At 42.5% G+C, this 23,179-nt stretch overlaps 1 protein-coding gene and 1 long non-coding RNA gene across 3 annotated transcripts in view; one reads left to right on the forward strand and one right to left on the reverse strand.

Annotated features, from left to right (window-relative positions):
* Positions 1-23,179, reverse strand: part of LOC142296855 (uncharacterized) — a 331,759-nt gene that overhangs the window by 7,410 nt on the left and 301,170 nt on the right. The window lies entirely within an intron of this gene.
* The window catches only part of ARHGEF4 (Rho guanine nucleotide exchange factor 4), a 309,794-nt gene continuing 303,106 nt past the window's right edge, over positions 16,492-23,179 (forward strand). The window contains exon 1 of one of the 2 annotated variants that reach the window (XM_075340910.1): positions 16,492-16,651. In XM_075340910.1, coding sequence (XP_075197025.1) covers positions 16,613-16,651 — 39 coding nt within the window. In that variant the 5' untranslated portion in view covers positions 16,492-16,612. The remainder of the gene's footprint in view (positions 16,652-23,179) is intronic. The other variant, XM_075340911.1, reaches the window with a different exon arrangement.

Below are 23,179 nucleotides of genomic sequence, written 5' to 3' on the forward strand. Positions count from 1 at the left end.
ACAGTAGTCTGGGCAATCATAATGTCCTAGTGATAAAACAATCATTATAAGTAAACAACAACACATAGCCTGAATTGCTGAATTCAGTGTTTTAATCTGCACAGCATACTGTCCTCAGATTACATAGCAAAAATTTGTGCATTCACAAATCTGCCTCACTGAATCAAAAACCGTCAGCATCAAACCTTGCTATGTGCATAGCTGTATAGCTGCAGACTGGTCATAGTGTCCATGTTGACCTGTGTTCCCTGCTGAGGGGCACAAAATGGACCAAAAGAATAGTAGGCAGGTGATATTAATGCTATGGCTCCTTGATGTATGCAATGTTTCAGAGTTGGTGAGCATGGCTTTATAGCTCCAGTCTGTTGCTGTGTAGCCTGTATTTATGTGACTGGAAATTTTGCATTTAATAAGTACTGCATTATATATATTACAAGGTATATTATTGTATATTACACATTACTTGTATTATACTGTATATGCAGATGTTTTTATTCTGGATACATCTGTGTAGTATCACACCCTCTCATTATATTTAATGGATGCAGCATGTACTTTTTATTCCACGTAAAAGCCACGTGAAGCATGATCACACCCACATATAGAAATTAGACATACTTGTAATGTAATCAGTAATACTGGAGTAAAGACAAACAACCGCTATAAAAAAAACCCCACTATTCTTTCTACAGCTTTCGGCAATTACATTCAATGAGACCATTTCCAATTTGTAAATATTATATAGCGAGAGTGAATAATGGAACAATTACAAGACTGAGAGATCTAAACACGGCCGTTTTATATTTTTGAAGCCTGATCATGATTATTATTATTATTATTTAATATTTTTTTTGTTAAAATAATATACAAATATACCTTTAATCCCTTTCTGCACAGTATCCCAAATATCACATTCACTGTGGATTTCCTCCTGGGGGCAGCAGACACGGCTGGATCCCCTTCAATGTCCTTTATTGCAGCATATGTGCTGCTGAGTACATAATCTTGTTATCCAATTGCTCATTCATAAAATCTGCGCCAATTGTGAGTTCCCACAACAGAAATAAAACCGAGATTACTATTGACGATTCAGCATTCTGGGACCCTTATACATAGTGCTGGCATTAAATTCTAATATACATTATCAAAATTCATTATTGCTGCTTTCAGAAATGTCCGATCTATAAACATGTAAATAAATTAATCTGATTGGTAAACAGGATACCGAGAAAAAAATCAAAACATGAAAATTGCAATTGTTTTGGCCACCACAACAACAAAAAATATAACAGACAATAAAAGAACTGTATATACCCCAAAATAATATAAATAAAAATATTAGCTTAGTCAGCAAAAAACAAACCCCAACACAACCACAGATCTCAAAAATGTAAAACATTACGGCTCCATAAAAGTTGTGACACAAGCAAGATTTTTTTTTCATTACTTCTGAATTTTTTTTTTACCGCTTAGATAAAATAAAAACTATACATGTTTGGTATCTACGTAATAGTACTGACTAGTGATGGGCGGACTTGACGATAATTGGGGTCGGCGAGTCTACCCGAATTAAAAAAAAAATGGTCTTGGCCTGACACTGATCCCAGATATCTGGCCTGACACCGTTCCCCATATAAGTCTATGTGGACCAGATACGGCACTTAAAATGGTGATAGAGGGAATAGGGGGATTGGAGCAAGCGTGTTATACTTGCCGAGTCTCCGATGTGGCTGTAACTGCTCCTGCGGCTGCTCATTATTCTTCCATAGCCACTCTTTAGCCTCATACATATTTACTGATTTTCCCGCCCACTGGCATCTGTGATTGATTGCTGTGAGACAGCGCCCCCACCCTGAGTGGCACCGTGTCTGCTTCCAATTACAGACCCTATGTGCGTGTCTATATTGTAGTATAAAAATAATATAAAAAAATTGGCGTATGGTTCCCCCCATATTATGACACCCAGCATAAAGCAGATAAAGCATACACCTGCAGACTGCATGCACCAGCCATGTACTTATCTTGGCTGTTTATCAAAATAAGAGAAACCGCATGCAGCTTTTTAAATCATTATTTAACTAAATAATTAAAAAAAAAAAAAAAATGTTGTGCACTCTCCCCATTTTGATACCCAGCCAAGATAAAACCTGACAGCTAGGGGCTGGTATACTCAGGCTGGGAAGACCCATGGTTATTGGGGCCCCCCAGCCTAAAAATATCAGCCTGTAGTTGCCCAGGATTGCCACATCCATTAGATGTGACAATGCCAGAACTTTACCTGGCTCTTCCCGATTGCCCTTGTGTGGTGGCAATCAGGGTAATAAAGGGTTAATGTCAGCTCATAGCTGCCACTAAGCCTTAAGGGGGCTTTACATGCAACGACATATCTAAAGATATGGCGTCAGGGTCACGGAATTCGTGACGCACATCCGGCGTCATTAGCGACGTCGTTGCGTGTAAGAGCACCCAGTGTTAATGATCAAAAATACTCACCTAATCGTTGATCATTGACACGTCGTTCATTTTCAAAATCTTGTTGGTTGTTGTGGACATAGGCTGTTCGTCGTTCCTGAGGCAGCACACATCACTAAGTGTGACACCCCAGGAACAATGAACAACAGCTTACCTGCGTCCTCCGCCAGCGAGGTGGGCGTGTCGTTAATGCGGCTGGTCTCTGCCCCTCCCGCTTCTATTGGTCGACCGCTGTGTGACGTCGCTGTGATAGCGTACGAACCTCCCCCTTAATGAAGAGGTTGTTCGCCGCCCACAGCGACGTCGCTAGGAAGGTAAGTACGTGTGACGGATGTTAGCGATATTGTGCGCAAAGGGCAGTGATTTGCCCGTGACGCACAAACGGCGGGGGCGGGTGCTTTCACGAGCGACATCGCTAGCTAAAGCAGCCATTAGATTAGTAATGGTTAAAGTAAAGATTAGTAAAGTAAAGATTAGTAATGAGAGGCATCTATTAGACCCCCATTACTAATCTGTAAGTGAAAAGTAATACCGTAAGCACAAACACCAAAAAAATCCTTTATCTAATATATAAAGCTGAATGTGTGTATGTATGTATGTATTAGATGTGACAATCCCGAAACTTTACTCAGTTCTTCTCGATTGACCTGGTGCGGTGGCAATTGGGATAAAAAGGGGTTAATGACAGCTCACAGCTGCCACTAAGCCCTAGATTAGTAATGGGAGGCCTCTATTAGACCCCCCACCCTGATTAATAATATGTAAGTGAAAATAAACTGAAACACAGAAAAAATCCTTTATTTGAAATAAAATACAAAAAAACCTCTCTATCACCCTCCAGAACACCCATGTCTGACATAAACCAAAGAAGATCCCACGACGATCCAGCTCTGCCACATCTGAAGTCACAGCATGTGGCCATAGAACATGACCGACGGCTGTGAGCTTCAGGACTTCAGGTCACCTGCGTTCACAGGTGGAGGACCGTGGGAACCTCCACCTGTAATCGCAAATAGCCTGAGTGACTTCACAGCTCATCGCCCGGCTCAAACATTGTCTGAAATTTGTCTGAAGCTCACAGTGGGCGGTCATATTCTTTGGACCACTCGCTGTGACTTCAGAAAGCAGAGCTGGAATCGTTGTGGAACCTCATTTGGATTACATCGGACCTGGGTGTTTTGGGGTCAATAAAGTGGTGAAAGACGGTGTTCTTTTGTCTTTTATTTGAAACTAGCTGTACTACCCGGCTTCGCCCGGGTTAATAACTGTTGTTAACAAAATAGAATGTATTAACAAAAATGTATTCTGCACACAAAAACCACAAAACAAATAGATAGAAATGTAATTATTAAAGGCAAAAAGTAAGCTAATAGAAGCATTTCACAACATATATTTCAACACCACAGATATTCCACAAAATCTTTAACTAAATTGGTCAAGAAATGTGCTCCATCTGTCTCTTTCCAGGTCTGTCTCTTTCCAGGTCTGGCTCTTTCCCCATCTGTCTCTTTCCCCTTCTGTCTCTTTCCCCTTCTGTCTCTTTCCCCGTCTGTCTCTTTCCCCATCTGTCTCTTTCTCTGTCTGTCTCTTTTTTTGTCTGTCTCTATCTCTCTGTTTTTTCCCCATCTATCTCTTTCTAGGTCTGTCTCTTTCCCCGTCTCTTTGTCTGTGTCTTTTACTGTCTGTCTCTTTCCATGTCTGCCTGTCTCTGTCTGTCTCTTTCCTTGTCTGTCTCTATTTTTCTGTTTCTTTCCCCGTCTGTCTCTATCAAGGTCTGTGTCTTTCCCCATCTATCTTTGTCTGTCTCTCTCATCTCCTCCTTCCCTGTCTGCCTGTCTCTGTCCCTGTCTGCATGTCTGTCTGTCTTTTTCCCCATCTGTCTCTTTCCCCATCTGTATCTTTCCCCATCTGTCTCTTTCCAGGTCTGTCTCTTTCCAGGTCTGGCTCTTTTTCCAGGGCTGTCTCTTTTTCCAGGTCTGTCTCTTTCCAGGTCTGTCTCTTTCCAGGTCTATCTCTGTCTTTCTCTTTCCCCGTGGGTCTCTGTCTGTCTCTTTCACCGTTTGTCTCTGTCTGTCTTTTTCCCTGTCTGTCTCTATCTGTCTCTTTCCCTGTCTGCCTCTGTCTGTCTCTGTCTGTCTCTCTGTCTGTCTCTCTGTCTGTCTCTCTCTATCCGTCTCCCCACAGACATCTTATTACCTCACATATAAGCTTCTTATACTATGAATGTCTTTTGTTCCTATAGCAACCAATCACTGCTCCTACTAATAACCTGTAGTTCCAGGCTCCATTTACTTTTATGGAGCCATGTTTTTTGGAGAGTAACTGTAAAGCGTGGGGTTAAATTTTCCTGTCAAAACATAGTCTACGACATTCCCTGGGTCACATGAGGTGTCTGTGCAAAATTTCGTGATTGTAAATGCGATGGTGCGGATGCACTTTTCGTTTCACTTTTTCCCCATTATGTAGGTAGGGGCAAAATTGATTGGTAAATTGGAACACGCGGGGTTAAAATTTCGTCTCACAACATAGCCTATGATGCTCTCGGGGTCCAGACTTGTGAGTGTGCAAAATTTTGTGGCTGTAGCTGCGACGGTGCAGATGCCAATCCGGGACATACACACATACATACATACATACACACACACACACATTCAGCTTTATATATTAGATTTCAAACTGTCAAACATTTTTTTTTCTTTATATACAACATGTACACTTGGCCTTCATCAAGATAATAGAAAAGTGAAGTCTGCAGAGAGTGAATGCTATCCTGCAGCAAATAAGGGTAAGCCTCCAGTGTACCGGTGTGACCTCCACACCACTGCCTGCTATGATTCACTACAGAACAAGCTGGAACATGGAAATGGATAATTAATGGTGAACTGATGGAATTCCCTGCACCTCTTATTCCGTTGGGAAGGTACTGCTGACTGTTTATAGGAATCATCACATCTTGGAAATCAGTAATTTCTAGCTGCTGTGTTGTTTGGACTATTATGTAATATGTGTTTTATACATTGCGTTAGAAGATTCTTGAGTTGTACAGCTTGAATTAATCAATCTGATCACTTTATTGTTAATTGCAGATATACTGATATTACATGCTTTATTGCTATCACAGTTGTCCTGGGTGGCTTTTTTTCAGTAGGGTTATCACATGTTATATAATCTCTTAATTAGATGATCAGCACACATCTGGCTCCCAAAAGGTTTCTGTTGGACAATCCCTTGTATTAAATGGAAACTATTCTCATAAATAAAGGTCAGTGTCATACATGAATTTTGCAGAGCAAGAGCTACAGAGTTCATAGGGGTTAATAACAGCTGACAGCTGCCACTAAGCCTTAGATTAGTAATTGGGAGGGTCTATGAGCCCCCTATTACTAATCTGCAAGTGAAAAGAAATAAACACAAACGCAGAAAAAATCCTTTATTTGAAATAAAATGCAAAAAATCTACCCTCTTTCTTTTACCAGTTTATTAACGTCAAAACATCTAGGTTCGATGTAGTCCACACGAGGTCCCACAACGATTCCAGCTCTGCTACATCTGAAGTGACAGCGAGCGGCCATAGAACATGATTGTGTAAGGGGTGGATGGACCCCTTACAAGGAGGCGCAGTTTTCCCCCCCTGAAGATACCCCACGCTGGGGTAGATAAAGCTGTTAATATTGATGTTTATGATTGATTGTATTTTTTACTGTATAGATGGGTTTCCCCTAGTGGCCGGGTGGGACGGCTGTCCCCATAGAAACAGTGCAGGAGAGAGGAGGAGCCGGCAGCTTAAGGGGGAGGGAGAGAGAGTGCTGAAAAAAAAGAAAGTTTGAGTTTGAGGCAGTCGATTCCGGGACGGGGGAGAAGGAGCAATGGGGGCAGAGTGTGGGAGCTAAGTTGACAGCTAGGGAAGGAAAGGGAAAGAGAAAGTGTCCTCGATGGTGAAACAGAGTTGGGTGGGTCAAGTCTGCGGTAGCCGGAGTGGGAGCCCAGGTGAAGTGGAGTAGCCGGGCACATCCCCATGAGAGGAGACAACAAGAAGAGTTTTCCCCCAGCAGAAGTTGTGAATCGACGCTATCAGATTGTTGCCTCTGTTGTGAAGATACGTGCAATAAAGATGCCTTCTGATTCAACTGATCTCCGTCTGCAAAGTCTTCCTACGTCTGACAGCGTTCTCTCTACCACCACACTCTGCCCCACCAAGCAATCCCCTGTCCCAATAGTGACGGCGGAGCCGGGGGTTAGCCTGGCATACAAAGGGGCCACGACTACTACCCCCGAGGCACCCCCGGCACCCCGTTACAATTGCCCGCTGTGAGCTGCAGGCAGAGAATGAGCCACGTGATGAGCGGTGACATCACTCAGGTTGTTTGCGATCACAGCTGGAGGTTCCTACGGTCCTCCACCTGTGACCGCAGGTTACCTGTCCTCAGGTGACCTCACTAAACTCAGTGACTTTAGGTGAGGTCACTGAGTTCACAGACCTGCATCTACTGGCAGCAAAACGTATTTTGTTTCCAAGATAAAGTGCTGTTCAGTGCTATAAGTAAACTTGCTATCTATATATTATAATCTCCACAGCCCACTTCAAGAGCCCAGAATAATCAAACTAAAGTATTATCAGTGCGCACGCCAGTGATAGCCCTAACTCTGCAGAGTATATAACAAGCATAGAAACATTTATTTTACAAGCAATGGAATAATATAAAAGTTACAGATCTTAGTTAGAGATCTCAAGTGGGATGGGGCATGACCAAGCTCACCCAACAAATTAATAATAAGTTACATCACAAAAGTATTGTAAATGTACTAATGTTCTACAGCCCCTGACTAGGGTAAAATTTCCTATGGTGGCAGTTGTGTTTTGGCATACACAAAATTAATTGAGAGGTGCAGCTTACTCGATTGCACTCTTCATTAAAGGGGTTATCCAATGCTAGGAATCTCTCCTGCTTCCACGTTTCCCCCAGGTAAAATTTAAAAAGCTTATACTCACCTCCGGTGGTGGCGCAGTTCCAGCAATGTCAGGGTTTGCATTCTGAGGTCATTTGAGGATGTGACGTCATGCAAACCCCATGTCTAGTCCCCACCAGCTTCTGTCTCCTAGCCTTAATAAAGTCAATCAACAGGAAGAAAGCACTGTGGCTTCCACTCATTTGCTAATGATTGCTCCTGCATCCGAAAATGGGGAGACAGAAGGCGGCAATGATTGGGCATGGGGCTCTCATGACATCACCTCCTCATGTGAGCCCAGGGAACGCGAGCTCTGACACTGCTTGAACTGTGCCACCACCGGCTTCAGAGGTGAGTATAAGCTTTTTATTTTATATGAGAAGTGTAGAATCAGAAGGGGTTTAAGATTGGCTAAGGGTAAGAACGCACTTTGCTTTTTACCTGCTTTTTACCTGCTTTTTACCTGCTTTTTTGCTGCTTTTTCAACTGCAGCGTTTAATGCCAAAATGGATGTGTTCTGCTTTTCAAGCATAGCCTATGGGAATTTGGGTTTCCTGTCCGCATTATGCAGTTCAAAAAGGTGCCTTTTTGTGGCAGAACTTTGCTCAAAAACTCTGCTTTGCAGTTCAAAACTCAAATGGCAAAAACAATTGACATGTCAATTGTTTTTGCCATTTGCGTTTAGAACTGCAAAGCTGAGTTTTTGCCCAAATTTCTGCCACAAAAAGGCAGCAGTTTGAACAGTATAGTGCGGACAAGAAACCCAAATTCCCATAGACTATGCTTGAAAAGCAGAACACATCCATTTTGGCATTAAACGCTGCAGTTGAAAAAGCAGCAAAAAAGCAGGTAAAAAGCAGGTAAAAAGCAAAGTGCGGTCTTAACCTTAGTACTTTTCTTTTGTTGATTCTTGTGATATGTTTTTTTGAGGATAGGACATTTTTTCTGCTTCAACTGATTCAGAAGTGAAATATAGCAGTTTTCCAAGCAGAAACATCTCAAGAATTGACAAGCTGCTTCTTTTCCCACATGGATAAAAATGTGAAAAAAAACAGCACCATGTGTATCATAGGTTGTTTATTTCCATAAAAGTAACAAGTACGGTAAGTACATTCAAAGTGTATATGAAGTCATTTTCATGTGGATTCTCAAGCAAATTAGCTTCAGAATCCACATAAAAATAAACTCTGGGGGAACATATCCAATTGCTATGTTCTGCCAATGAGTATTTGTTGAGTTTTTGTTGCTGCAGTTTTCAGCTAAACTAGGTTACTTTAATTTTTTTTGCAATAAATGAATACCACTGGTGCTAAGTAAAAATACCTTACAGGCTCCCTACCGCAAAGAGATGTGCCTGACAACCACAGGGTAATTTCTAATATAGTAAATAAACCAGGCTATTTGGACAAGGTGACTATACTGACCATACAGGCATGCCACATTGTCTTGCCTCCCTACCCCAGCAGGGGCGCCATCACTCTCACCTTCCCGGCCGTTCATCAGTGGCTACAGTGTCACCAGTCCATGCTGCTGTTTACCAGGGTCTGTGAATGCTGCACTGGCCTCCTAGGAATGCCCATACGGTGTGCACAGGGCCTCGCCCTTTTTCTTAAAGGGCCAGTATGACTTGACCCGGAAATGCCTCTCAGGTCGACTGAGAGGCTTCAGACATTTAAGGCACCTTCCCCTTAAGGAGGTGCCTGGGTAACAAGTTCTGTATGTTGCTAGTTCTCAGGTCCTTTGTGCTGCTTCTGCTGTCATTGTGCTGTATGTGGTTGCTGATTTGTATCTGTGTTTCAGTGCATTACAAATCCGCTACTGCAACTATCCACTCCGGCCACCTCCTATCATATCCGTTGCTGCAAGTATCCATGCTGGCCACCTACCACAATATCTGCTGCTGCTAGTATCCACAGTTGCCACATCCATCCATCCAGCCGAATCCACGACACCGGCTGCTGCTGTTTCTACAACCAGAGACTTTATTGTATCCATGTCGCTAGCTGCCGAGGTACTGTGTGCCTATCGCCACCTCCAGTGGCAGCAGTGAAGGCTCGGTGGCTGATCCAGTTCACTCCTCCAGGCAAATGATCAGCACTTTTGGTCCAGGGGACCTATTAACCCCGTGCTCACCTTGCAAGCATAACAGTGACAAGGCATAATAAGTTATAATCCATAACCTAAGGCTATGTGCGCACTAGAGATGTGAAGTTTCTCAAGAAAATTTCTCGAGAAACTTCTGGGAGTGAAAGATTTCCGGACCTCCGGAAAAAATCCGCACTAAATCCGCATGCGGATTTGCCGCGGATTTGCCGCGGAATAGCCGCGGAATTGCCGCGATTTTCCCGCGGGTGGTTCCCTGCGGATTTTTGCAGGCTGTACTGCAGAAATCCGCAGGGTACCTGCGGAAATAATGGACATGTTCATTTTCTCAAGAAAGTTTCTCGAGAAATTCTTCTTGCGGAAATTTCTTGAGAAAAATCCGCACAAGTGCGCACAGCTTTTTTTTTTTTTCATAGAAATTGCTGGGAAATGTCTGCACAAAGATTGCAGACATTTCTCAAGAAATTTCCGCGGCAAATCCGCGGGTAAATCCGCGGGTAAAAAGCTCTAGTGCGCACATAGCCTAAACTATCCTAGGATTATGCAGTATGCTGGACATAGCCCGACTTCACAGATAATTTTGGTGACGTTACCATTTGCATTCGGAGATCCTTGTGTGTGTCACGGACATTGAGATAGAAGCTGCCAGATGGGGCACTATCTCAGAAGCTCGGGTGGAGTTAAACCTAAGATGGCAAAACCCAGTGGAAATGGACTGCCAGATCTGGGTTTAATACTTCAACACTCATAAAGGTAATTGTGAAACTTTTTTTGGCAACTGCATTGTGGGTTATTTTACTTTGTCACCTTGCGCAATAACCTGGTTTATTCCTACTTTTGTTATTTCATTTTGGGGTTTTTTAATATGTATTTTTATGTCATTTTTTCTGTTTTGTTTCTTTTTAGTATCTTATCTTTAAAATAAAACTACATTGCTTTGGGGAAGCAGTTAGGAAAAAAATTGGGTTTGGCCTTGGGGAGTCTCTAAATATTTGAACATTTGGGCACATCCGGACTTTCCCAAGGGACTAGTGAACAAGCTTTTTTAGGAGTAGAGAGAAGGGGATAAGGACACTTAGAGATTTGATGCATGGAACGGAGGAAAGATGATTGACTTGTGAAGAACTAAAGGATAGGTATAGATTAAGACCGTTTCAAACTATTCAATATGTACAGATTAAAAGGGGAGTAATGTTCAAACTGCAGACTGTCACCAAGGAATATAGGGATAATCAGATAGATGAGGTCACAATGAGAGACATCAATGAAATAAATATATCTACACTGTATAGGGAGCGGAGGGAAGTTCTAGTCCCCATCATACCGGTTGCAGCCCTCGGGGCCTGGGTTAGGCAATTAGGGGACCAGTAGGGGGAGGAGAAGATATTGAGGGGATGGATGACACTATGGAAGTACATCATAAATGAGAGTTGGCGAGATACCCAATTTAAGCTAACGCACAGGGCTATTTATGGATTTAACTTTTTTGCAACATGGAAGCGGCTATATACAGGTTGCAGGTATGTGTGCTCCATTATGGTTCTGCTTTTAACTTTATCTAGGAGGCCGCATGGCACATGAAATACAGAATGTAGAGTAGGACCCCCCTATTGAGATTTGCCGTGACGTTGGCAGGGGTGGCTCAAAAAATTGATCAATTATTTGCTAAAAATCTCATTTTTTTATTATAGTACAGTTGGAATAAATTTGTGAATTTTCACTTTTTATATGATGCATGCCAATTTCAGATCGTGCTGGTTCCCTTTTTTTCTCTGTTTTGACCGTAGTTATGCTACAAATCTGGTGCCTGACCAACACCATACCATGCACGCCTGATTTTGGCTTGCAATATATTCCTCCTGTTGGTAGCTGTTCAGACTCAGTTACCTCACCCCTTTCCACAGGCAATGCTAATTAAGCACCATTCTTGGATCTGGTCCGCCTTTATCAATGGTTGCTGTTTGACACTGGGAGGATCAGTTCTGATATAGTCCTGGTATGTGTAGGGCTTGCTCCACATGCTGGGACCTGGGCTGGTCTCTATCCACAAGTGCCTTTTTTGCAACATGGAAGCGGCTATATACAGGTTGCAGGTATGTGTGCTCCATTATGGTTCTGCTTTTAACTTTATCTAGGAGGCCGCATGGCACATGAAATACAGAATGTAGAGTAGGACCCCCCTATTGAGATTTGCCGTGACGTTGGCAGGGGTGGCTCAAAAAATTGATCAATTATTTGCTAAAAATCTCATTTTTTTATTATAGTACAGTTGGAATAAATTTGTGAATTTTCACTTTTTATATGATGCATGCCAATTTCAGATCGTGCTGGTTCCCTTTTTTTCTCTGTTTTGACCGTAGTTATGCTACAAATCTGGTGCCTGACCAACACCATACCATGCACGCCTGATTTTGGCTTGCAATATATTCCTCCTGTTGGTAGCTGTTCAGACTCAGTTACCTCACCCCTTTCCACAGGCAATGCTAATTAAGCACCATTCTCGGATCTGGTCCGCCTTTATCAATGGTTGCTGTTTGACACTGGGAGGATCAGTTCTGATATAGTCCTGGTATGTGTAGGGCTTGCTCCACATGCTGGGACCTGGGCTGGTCTCTATCCACAAGTGCCTTTTTTGCAACATGGAAGCGGCTATATACAGGTTGCAGGTATGTGTGCTCCATTATGGTTCTGCTTTTAACTTTATCTAGGAGGCCGCATGGCACATGAAATACAGAATGTAGAGTAGGACCCCCCTATTGAGATTTGCCGTGACGTTGGCAGGGGTGGCTCAAAAAATTGATCAATTATTTGCTAAAAATCTCATTTTTTTATTATAGTACAGTTGGAATAAATTTGTGAATTTTCACTTTTTATATGATGCATGCCAATTTCAGATCGTGCTGGTTCCCTTTTTTTCTCTGTTTTGACCGTAGTTATGCTACAAATCTGGTGCCTGACCAACACCATACCATGCACGCCTGATTTTGGCTTGCAATATATTCCTCCTGTTGGTAGCTGTTCAGACTCAGTTACCTCACCCCTTTCCACAGGCAATGCTAATTAAGCACCATTCTTGGATCTGGTCCGCCTTTATCAATGGTTTCTGTTTGACACTGGGAGGATCAGTTCTGATATAGTCCTGGTATGTGTAGGGCTTGCTCCACATGCTGGGACCTGGGCTGGTCTCTATCCACAAGTGCCTTTTTTGCAACATGGAAGCGGCTATATACAGGTTGCAGGTATGTGTGCTCCATTATGGTTCTGCTTTTAACTTTATCTAGGAGGCCGCATGGCACATGAAATACAGAATGTAGAGTAGGACCCCCCTATTGAGATTTGCCGTGACGTTGGCAGGGGTGGCTCAAAAAATTGATCAATTATTTGCTAAAAATCTCATTTTTTTATTATAGTACAGTTGGAATAAATTTGTGAATTTTCACTTTTTATATGATGCATGCCAATTTCAGATCGTGCTGGTTCCCTTTTTTTTATCCTAGGATTATGCAGTATGCTGGACATAGCCCGACTTCACAGATAATTTTGGTGACGTTACCATTTGCATTCGGAGATCCTTGTGTGTGTCACGGACATTGAGATAGAAGCTGCCAGATGGGGCACTATCTCAGAAGCTCGGGTGGAGTTAAACCTAAGATGGCAAAACCCAGTGGAAATGGACTGCCAGATCTGGGTTTAATACTTCAACACTCATAAAGGTAATTGTGAAACTTTTTTTGGCAACTGCATTGTGGGTTATTTTACTTTGTCACCTTGCGCAATAACCTGGTTTATTCCTACTTTTGTTATTTCATTTTGGGGTTTTTTAATATGTATTTTTATGTCATTTTTTCTGTTTTGTTTCTTTTTAGTATCTTATCTTTAAAATAAAACTACATTGCTTTGGGGAAGCAGTTAGGAAAAAAATTGGGTTTGGCCTTGGGGAGTCTCTAAATATTTGAACATTTGGGCACATCCGGACTTTCCCAAGGGACTAGTGAACAAGCTTTTTTAGGAGTAGAGAGAAGGGGATAAGGACACTTAGAGATTTGATGCATGGAACGGAGGAAAGATGATTGACTTGTGAAGAACTAAAGGATAGGTATAGATTAAGACCGTTTCAAACTATTCAATATGTACAGATTAAAAGGGGAGTAATGTTCAAACTGCAGACTGTCACCAAGGAATATAGGGATAATCAGATAGATGAGGTCACAATGAGAGACATCAATGAAATAAATATATCTACACTGTATAGGGAGCGGAGGGAAGTTCTAGTCCCCATCATACCGGTTGCAGCCCTCGGGGCCTGGGTTAGGCAATTAGGGGACCAGTAGGGGGAGGAGAAGATATTGAGGGGATGGATGACACTATGGAAGTACATCATAAATGAGAGTTGGCGAGATACCCAATTTAAGCTAACGCACAGGGCTATTTATGGATTTAACATTCCTAATTTGTGGAACCCTGACAAACTTTTGAGTTGCCCGAAATGTAGTGCGTAAAAGATGGATCTTTATCATGGGATATGGCAATGCGGGTAGATTCAGAAGTTATGGAAACAAGTCCAGGGGTTAATGAGATAAATCTGGAAGGTGAGGGTGGAGTTGGAACTTTTTCTGTGGATATTCCATGTCCGTCAGTCAGTGGAAGGGGGGGTAGAGGGGGAAAATGGTTACCAATGCTGTTCCACTCCATAGTGATGCTGGGCAAAAGAGCAATACTCCAGAAATGGTTAGTGAAAAAAGTACCATCTCGGGAAGAGTTATTAATTCAACTGAAAAATGTGCTTAAGCTGGAAAAATTAGAGGCGGAAAAAAACAAAGATAAACAATCGGCCAAATTTTTGGGAAAATGGAAAGCTTTTATAATGTGGATGTATTCAGAAGAGGATATATGGCAGATTATATCTGCATCCACATACAGTACAGACCAAAATTTTGGACACACCTTCTCATTCAAAGAGTTTTCTTTATTTTCAGGACTCTGAAAATTGTAGATTCACATTGAAGGCATCAAAACTATGAATTAAAACATGTGAAATGAAATACTTAAAAAAGTGTAAAATAACTGAAAATATGTCTTATATTCTAGGTTCTTCAAAGTAGTCACCTTTTGCTTTCATTACTACTTTTCACACTCTTGGCATTCTCTTGATGAGCTTCAAGAGGTAGTCACCGGTAATGGTTTTCCAACAGTCTTGAAGGAGTTCCCAGAGATGCTTAGCACTTGTTGGCCCTTTTGCCTTCCCTCTGCGGTCCAGCTCACCCCAAACTATCTCGATTGGGTTCAGGTCTGGTGACTGTGGAGACCAGGTCATCTGGCGTAGCACCCTATCACTCTCCTTCTTAGTCAAATAGCCCTTACACAGCCTGGAGGTGTGTTTGGGGTCATTGTCCTATTGAAAAATAAATGATGGTCTAACTAAACGCAAACCGGATGGAATAGCATGCCGCTGCAAGATGCTGTGGTAGGCATGTTGGTTCTGTATGCCTTCAATTTTGAATAAATCCCCAACCGTGTCACCAGCAAAGCACCCCCACACCACTCCATTTCCGCCCAAACAAGTCTCTTCTGTTTGTTGCCTGTCATTAGCAGTGGTTTTCTAGCAGCTATTTTACCATGAAGGCCTGCTGCACAAAGTCTCCTCTTAACAGTTGTTCTAGAGATGAGAAGGTGTGTCCAAACTTTTGGTCTGTACTGTATACAGAGTGGTATCTAACTGAAGACATACAGGGATCTTTGGGCAAACTAAAGATGTTAGTGCGATAAGGTGGAGCAGTTGGCAAGGCTCCCAGGAAAGGGTGAGAGCGGGTTCCGTCATGTAGCACAGGGGTTGGGATTTGGGAAAGTTTGAAAAATGGTTTGGTGGGGGTTGGGTGGGGGTACCAGTTTGAGGGACCTGGGTTATGATGATGGAGGAGTGCTTCGATGATGAGAGGCATTTCATTCAAAAGCGAGAAGATGTTTTGATGTATATTAAAGAAGAAAAATCAATAAAATTGAGTTTTTAAAAAAACAACTACATTGTTTTGAAAACTGCCCATCATTCAGCATTACTGTTAAGGTCAAGTGCGAATTAGACTAGTTTTGATTGTGCTTTCGCTATAGAAATGAAATAAAAGTAGAAGTGTTTTTTTTTTATTTGCAGATTTTCTACATCTCATTCAAGTTTAATGGGAAAAATCTGCAACTAAGACGCATATTTATTACAAGAGAAATTGACATATTGCGATCTACTGAAAACGCACCACAGGTCATTTTTCGCAACATTAAAAAACACAATGGGTTTGAAATTTAGATAAATCCCATACAATTTGCTGGAACTGTAAGATTCTACATATTGTTGCGTATGAAAATATGCAGCGAGAACAAAAAAACTCATTGTGGGAACTTAACCTTAAACAGATTCTTCATGGAAACTAATTATAACGGCCCCCAATGACATCATCTGCTTTGGGTGAATGGATGTAAAGATCAAAGACTTTCAGATGTAAAAAAAAAAGAAATAAAGAAATAAGCCCCAAAAATAATGAATCAGTATAATTTCGTAAAGCAGTCATTCCCCTACTGAAAAGTAGCCGTCACCACCAGACAATAAATCTCGGATCAATTTACAACTGTATTCATTATTATAAATGCTAATGGCCTGCATATGAGCGATTCTCATTCAGTTTGTAAATGATGTCATCTTCCCTTAGTTTTTTGTTTCCAAGTAGCACAATTCACGATGGGAGTGAGAAAAGAGATGTAAATTTCGGTCTAGCCTCAATAGTTGCCAGTGAACTGGCCGAGCACTCTCACTTTATTCAGTACAGACAATGGTACATCTCGGAGCATGCCTAGTAGACATTCCCCAGCCTGTAGACTGTGAACAAACCTGTTTGTACTGTCCTACAGTGGAGCAGTGCGCAGATAAACCCTAATTGTTATTCAGCTCCTTAACATAAGCTTCTGGCGTAGCTTACAATCTTCGCTGGTGCTAAGACTGTCGAAAATAGCAACAAGAATGCATGCCACCTAAGACCCAGCGGGGGGACGAGAATAATTACATCCTGCAATCTGGAGTTTGCGACATTTTTATAAAGTTTCAGAAATGTTCAGCGTTATGTACTTCCTTCGGAGCTTCTTCAAGGTAAGCCCTATCCACTTCTAACTATGTAAAGAATGTTTCTTCCTAGCAAGTGAATGTCAAGGCTCTCTGTCCGGTGGAATGCAGAAAAATGTTTTCCTGGGATTAATGCTTAATAATTGGTGTAATCTATTCATCGAAGCTTAGATAGTGTGCTCGAGAAGTTTACCCTGCAACATGCAAGTTCCTTATTTCCATCCTTTGTGTTCTTAAGACATTGTCTTTTTACATCTTTAGATTATTTATTTGTCTTTAATTTGCAAATTCAGTTGTAAGAAGAATCCTTAAGATTTTAGTGAGGTCTTGGTTCCGAACTATGTAGGTAACACGTGCGGGACACCACATTGCCTCTGGCACTATCACTATCACACACAAGCATAAGCGATCATTTATTTTTAGGGAGGAGTAGAAGAGCGACAATTTGTAGGTTTAATTTAAGCTTAGCCCACATCCAAAAATAGTCTGATATTATACTGCACCCAGAATTAAAGAAAGGGAGGTGGATACGTAGGATGGATCCTTGGCAGAGTTGTGGGGCTACAGTGTACACAACAGTATTACTACAATATGATATTGTAATATTGCTCGGAGATTAATTTCTGAGGTGTTACACCTATGTAAGCAGAGGAGTCCCATTGAGACATTTTCCTTTATTTATGTAGTTCTCACATGAATCTCTACAACTGTGGCTGACAATGTAATTTCACATACACATATGAACTAGTACCAGTGGTGGACACATACACAACAGTGCAAGGGCAGTACATGGACTGTCTCCTGTCCAATAGTTCTGCCATGACAGAAGTTCCTTGCTGCTTTGGAGTTTGAAGTGGACCCCCTTATCTATTGGGCAATTTTGAAGCGGCACCAATGACATTTCTGCCCCTGACTAGTACCAATAGTATAGGAAGACAACTGACTTGGCATACTTTCAGAGTATGAGAGAAAACTGGAGGGAACCTACATGAGAGAGCATGCATGAGATCTCACCGGTTAGATCCAAACACGTCTTGAGTGTTGCAATGTGAAGTGTCTTATACGGTCTTGGTTGCTAATATTTTATGCATTTCTTAGTTGTTATGGTCTCCAGCATGATCTGACAACCAGTAACGGTCAGGAGGACATACTGGGAATCGTAGATGTGCATCAGCAGGAGATCATTGGGGTAATCACTCACTTGAGCCCTTGTCTTCAGCGAGGCTTAGGCACCATTCACACAACTGTCTTTCAAATAATAGACTATGGGACAGTTCAGATGTCCAAATTTTGTCCTTTTTTATACTATTTGTAGATCAAACGCTCATATTCAAATCAATAGGTCCATGAGAGAAACGGATAGCACATGGACACTATCCGTCTGTCATCGGAGTGATGTCTGTTTTTTACTGTCTAAAGTATAAGAGATAAGCAGATGAAACACGGAGTATAAAAACTGACAAACAAGTAAAAAAAAAATGATGAAAATCAAACTCAGCATACTGATGAAAAGTGGTCTGTTTTTCTATATATATAAAAAATATATATACGGTGTGTATATATATATATATATATATATATACTGTATATGTATGTATATATATACATATATATATATATATATATTTGAATAAGGCTTCATACTTTTAGACATCATGCACACTAGTCACGCTCTGAGCTCTAGTAGCCATAATACTATGCACATAGAGGTTTAGGTGACCCTATTGTACCTTCTCGTGTGAGCGTGTTCTCCATCATTACTTCTAGAGGAGCATGTCCTTGTAATGTGGTGCCATACAAAGCATGAAATTGAGGGTATGTTCCCCTGTACGACCTCCATGCACACCATTCTTTTCATTTAGAGATAGGAGGTATAAAATCATTAAACGCTATACAAACCATCAAAAAAAAATTCAAAACTCTGAACTATTATTATTTGTTAAAACATAATTGGAATTCTTGACGTGCAGCAATGGTGATGTCTCTATTATAATGTTTATTAGTTACTGACGTTACTAGTGTTTGCTTGTAATTAGCTGAATAATGGGCAGTAAATGCGCTGTGATTCATACTCCGCGCAGTGATTCTGGACAGGCCTTTACAGCGTTGCTGCTGATCATCTATAATAACAATGTGTGTCTGTTTAGTTCTGTTTATGAGCAAAAGTAGTAAAACACGACAAAATACCAGTTGAGGCTGTGTACACAGAGAAGTCTTATTACGTCTCGGGCAGATCTAATGATAGGGTTTGTCTGAGCTGCTGCCATGTCTCATTCTACTGAACATTAGGTGACATGCGGCTGTAGTTGTGCTGGAACTGCAGCTCCCAATTTACTTCTTTGTATGGGTTTTCCATATCCAAGTTCTTCTTTATACTCTTATATCATTCATAAGCAGTAACTTTACAGAAACTATTTCTATGTTAAATATACTATGGGAAATGTCATATGTTCTCTGCCCATATCCCATCTACTTGGAGGAGATGTAAATAAATTGTGCACAGATTTCTACCTAGCAGCATTCCTAAAATCCCAGAAAATATATATAAAGCTGGCTAAAGAGTTAAGGGTACTTTACACACAAGGACATCGCAAACGATATATCGCCGGGGTCATGATATCGTTGATCGTTGATCGTTGACACGTCACTCCTTTTCATAATATCGTTGGTGGTGCCTGCCGCTGGTTGTTCGTCGTTCCTCCGGCATCACACATCGCTATGTGTGACACTGCAGGAACGAGGAACCTCTCCTTACCTGCGTCCACCGGCAATGAGGAAGGAGGTGGGCGGAATGTTCCGGCCGCTCATCTCCGCCCCTCCTCTGCTATTGGGCAGCTGCTTAGTGACGCCGCAGTGATGTCGCACGAATCTTAAAGGAGAGATTGTTCGGTGTCAACAGCGACGTCGCTAAGCAGGTTTGTGCGTGTGACGCTGCCGTAGCGATATTGTTCGCTATGGCAGCAATCACCCCCATGATAAAACAGCGACGTGGGCGGGTGCTATCGCTAGTGATGTCTCAGCGTGTAAAGCACCCTTTAAAGTCTATATATACACCATCGCATACATTTTTCTTAAATGTTCATTTGCAAGATTAAGCAACTTTATAAATATCGTTCATTTAAGGGGCTATCCAGAACTTTTGCACTTTTTTCCTATGGGGCTAAGAATTTGTAGGCAGGTAGTGGTTTATTACTTACCTGTTCTAACCTGCAATGATCTCTTCTGGCTCAGAGTGATTACAAGCCACTTCTGTCAGTGATTCTTCTATTTCCTGTGACAACACATCGCCAACACAGCTCCTTCTCTTCTGCTTTATTTTGTCCAGAGGGAAGTCATTGCTAACATCATACTGATTGACAGCTGGCTTCCCGTTGCCTAACTGTGGGGACCTGGCTGTCAGTCTGCATGATGTTAGCAGTGATGCTCCATCATCACAACAGAGCAGAAGAGAAAGAGCTGCTCTGTACATGTGAGGTCAAAGGAAGCAGTAGAATTGCAGGTTGTGCTGGAAGAGATCATCGCTGGGCAGAATAGGCAGATATGTGTTACGAGGGGGACCCGGGGAAGCGTGCCAAGATGGGGAATGGACAGCTTCCGCCGGTCAAGGTCCACTGTGCGGTGTAAGGGACCGCTGCTATGGTGGGTGAAGAGTGAGCGGGTTGCTGCTAGCGATCGTCTGGAATGTCACAGACGATCTATGTACACCGGTCTGCCCTAACCCGTGTGGGTTGTATGGCAGGGATCACACGACTCGGTGTACCTGTTGCACGGGGAAGCACAGAGGTGCCCACGCACGTGTGCCAGTGGAAGTCACGAGAATATGGCACGAGGGTAGCACAGAGGTGCCCACGCACGTGTGCTTTCAATAACCAGGTGAGTCCGGTGGAGACTTGATGAGCTCACCTGGGACAGGAACACGGCCTGTTGAAGGAGCTACTGCCGGAGCAGCAAGGCAGGGACACGGCCTGCAAACCAGGTACTGCCTAAGCAGCAAGGGCCAAGCCCACAGAAGACGATAATGCCTGAGCAGTGGCGTGGCAGCACGCTGCCAGACATCCAAACATAGAAGGACGGTCGCGCGCCGCCATGATGGCAGGAGGAGCTTTTAAGGAGGTGTAGCTCCAGCCAAGGGCGGGCGCGAGGCGGAGATGATGGACTTGACCCAATCAGGATCCACGACATCCCAGCCTGGCCAGTCAGGATTCACCACGTCACCAGCCTTGTCATCAAGCCGTGTGACGTCAGTGGGCGAATCAGGATCCACCAAGCATAGCACATGCTCACCCTCCTGCCTCTGGGAAATAGAGGCGGGATCCTCGGTCTCACAATGTGTAGAGATAACGGGAGTCTCACCGCTTCCCTGAACAGCAAACCTCTGCACATTGCGCAACCTCACAGACCTTCGAGGCTGCTGAGCAGGAGGGTCTGCGGCAGGCAAGGAATGGGAGACCGCCTCATTTCTTGCAACAGGAGTACCACTAGGTGTCACCCTCGTGCTGCCTCTCTGAGGAGGTTTCTCCTGCACTCTGCGCAGTCTGGCAGACCTTCAGTGCTGCTGAGCAGGAGCGCTCGTGGCAGGCAAGGAGACTGTCTCATTCCTTGCCACAGGAGAGCCACGAGGTGTAACAGATATGTAGCAGCCTCCTGCCAATGAGTTGTTAGCCCCAAAAGGGAAAAATTACTAAAGTCCAGGATAACCCTGTTATGAGTGTATCTCACTCTGGGGAGACCCCTGGCGAGTATGGAACAAGAAGGTCACAAACCCTTATCTGAATGAATCTACTTTCTTTTAGGGTAACAACAAAGAGCCAGCACCAATGTGCACTAAGGCATCAAATATTCCAAACTGCATTATAAAAATTTTTTTTTTTTTTTTTTTGAGATTTTTGGCAAAAAATTGCAATTTCTTGAGCTGCTTCGCCACGTCACGGCAAATCTCATTTGAAGCAGTCCTACACTAAAATATTTTTATAAAATGTGCCATGCGGCCTCACATATAAATAGCAGAACTGCTCTCAGCAGCACTCACCTGGTCTATTGCAGTCCCGTACCCATGACTGAGTCATGGCTGTGGGCGGGACAGGTCCAAGCAAATGCTGCATGAAGTATATATATAGCCTGTGGACAAAGCCTAATGACCCAATGTGAACAGTCACCAAACGCCAAAATCTATACAGATGGAATACATCCCAAATTGGGGTGCATAGCAAGGTGGAGGTCAACCACCGACCAATTCAACAAAGAAACAACAAAGAGCCAGCACCAATGTGCACTAAGGCATCAAATATTCCAAACTGCATTATAAAAATTTTTTTTTTTTTTTTTTTTTTTTGAGATTTTTGGCAAAAAATTGCAATTTCTTGAGCTGCTTCGCCACGTCACGGCAAATCTCATTTGAAGCAGTCCTACACTAAAATATTTTTATAAAATGTGCCATGCGGCCTCACATATAAATAGCAGAACTGCTCTCAGCAGCACTCACCTGGTCTATTGCAGTCCCGTACCCATGACTGAGTCATGGCTGTGGGCGGGACAGGTCCAAGCAAATGCTGCATGAAGTATATATATAGCCTGTGGACAAAGCCTAATGACCCAATGTGAACAGTCACCAAACGCCAAAATCTATACAGATGGAATACATCCCAAATTGGGGTGCATAGCAAGGTGGAGGTCAACCACCGACCAATTCAACAAAGAAACAACAAAGAGCCAGCACCAATGTGCACTAAGGCATCAAATATTCCAAACTGCATTATAAAAATTTTTTTTTTTTTTTTTTGAGATTTTTGGCAAAAAATTGCAATTTCTTGAGCTGCTTCGCCACGTCACGGCAAATCTCATTTGAAGCAGTCCTACACTAAAATATTTTTATAAAATGTGCCATGCGGCCTCACATATAAATAGCAGAACTGCTCTCAGCAGCACTCACCTGGTCTATTGCAGTCCCGTACCCATGACTGAGTCATGGCTGTGGGCGGGACAGGTCCAAGCAAATGCTGCATGAAGTATATATATAGCTCAGTCATGGGTACGGGACTGCAATAGACCAGGTGAGTGCTGCTAAGAGCAGTTCTACTATTCATATGTGAGGCCGTATGGCACATTTTATAAAAATATTTTAGTGTAGGACTGCTTCAAATGAGATTTGCCGTGACGTGGCGAAGCAGCTCAAGAAATTGCAATTTTTTGCCAAAAATCTCAAAAAAAAAAAAAAATTTTTATAATGCAGTTTGGAATATTTGATGCCTTAGTGCACATTGGTGCTGGCTCTTTGTTGTTTCTTTGTTGAATTGGTCGGTGGTTGACCTCCACCTTGCTATGCACCCCAATTTGGGATGTATTCCATCTGTATAGATTTTGGCGTTTGGTGACTGTTCACATTGGGTCATCAGGCTTTGTCCACAGGCTATATATATACTTCATGCAGCATTTGCTTGGACCTGTCCCGCCCACAGCCATGACTCAGTCATGGGTACGGGACTGCAATAGACCAGGTGAGTGCTGCTAAGAGCAGTTCTACTATTCATATGTGAGGCCGTATGGCACATTTTATAA

This window comes from Anomaloglossus baeobatrachus, chromosome 3 (genome assembly GCF_048569485.1).
Source record: "Anomaloglossus baeobatrachus isolate aAnoBae1 chromosome 3, aAnoBae1.hap1, whole genome shotgun sequence".
NCBI lineage: Eukaryota > Metazoa > Chordata > Amphibia > Anura > Aromobatidae > Anomaloglossus > Anomaloglossus baeobatrachus.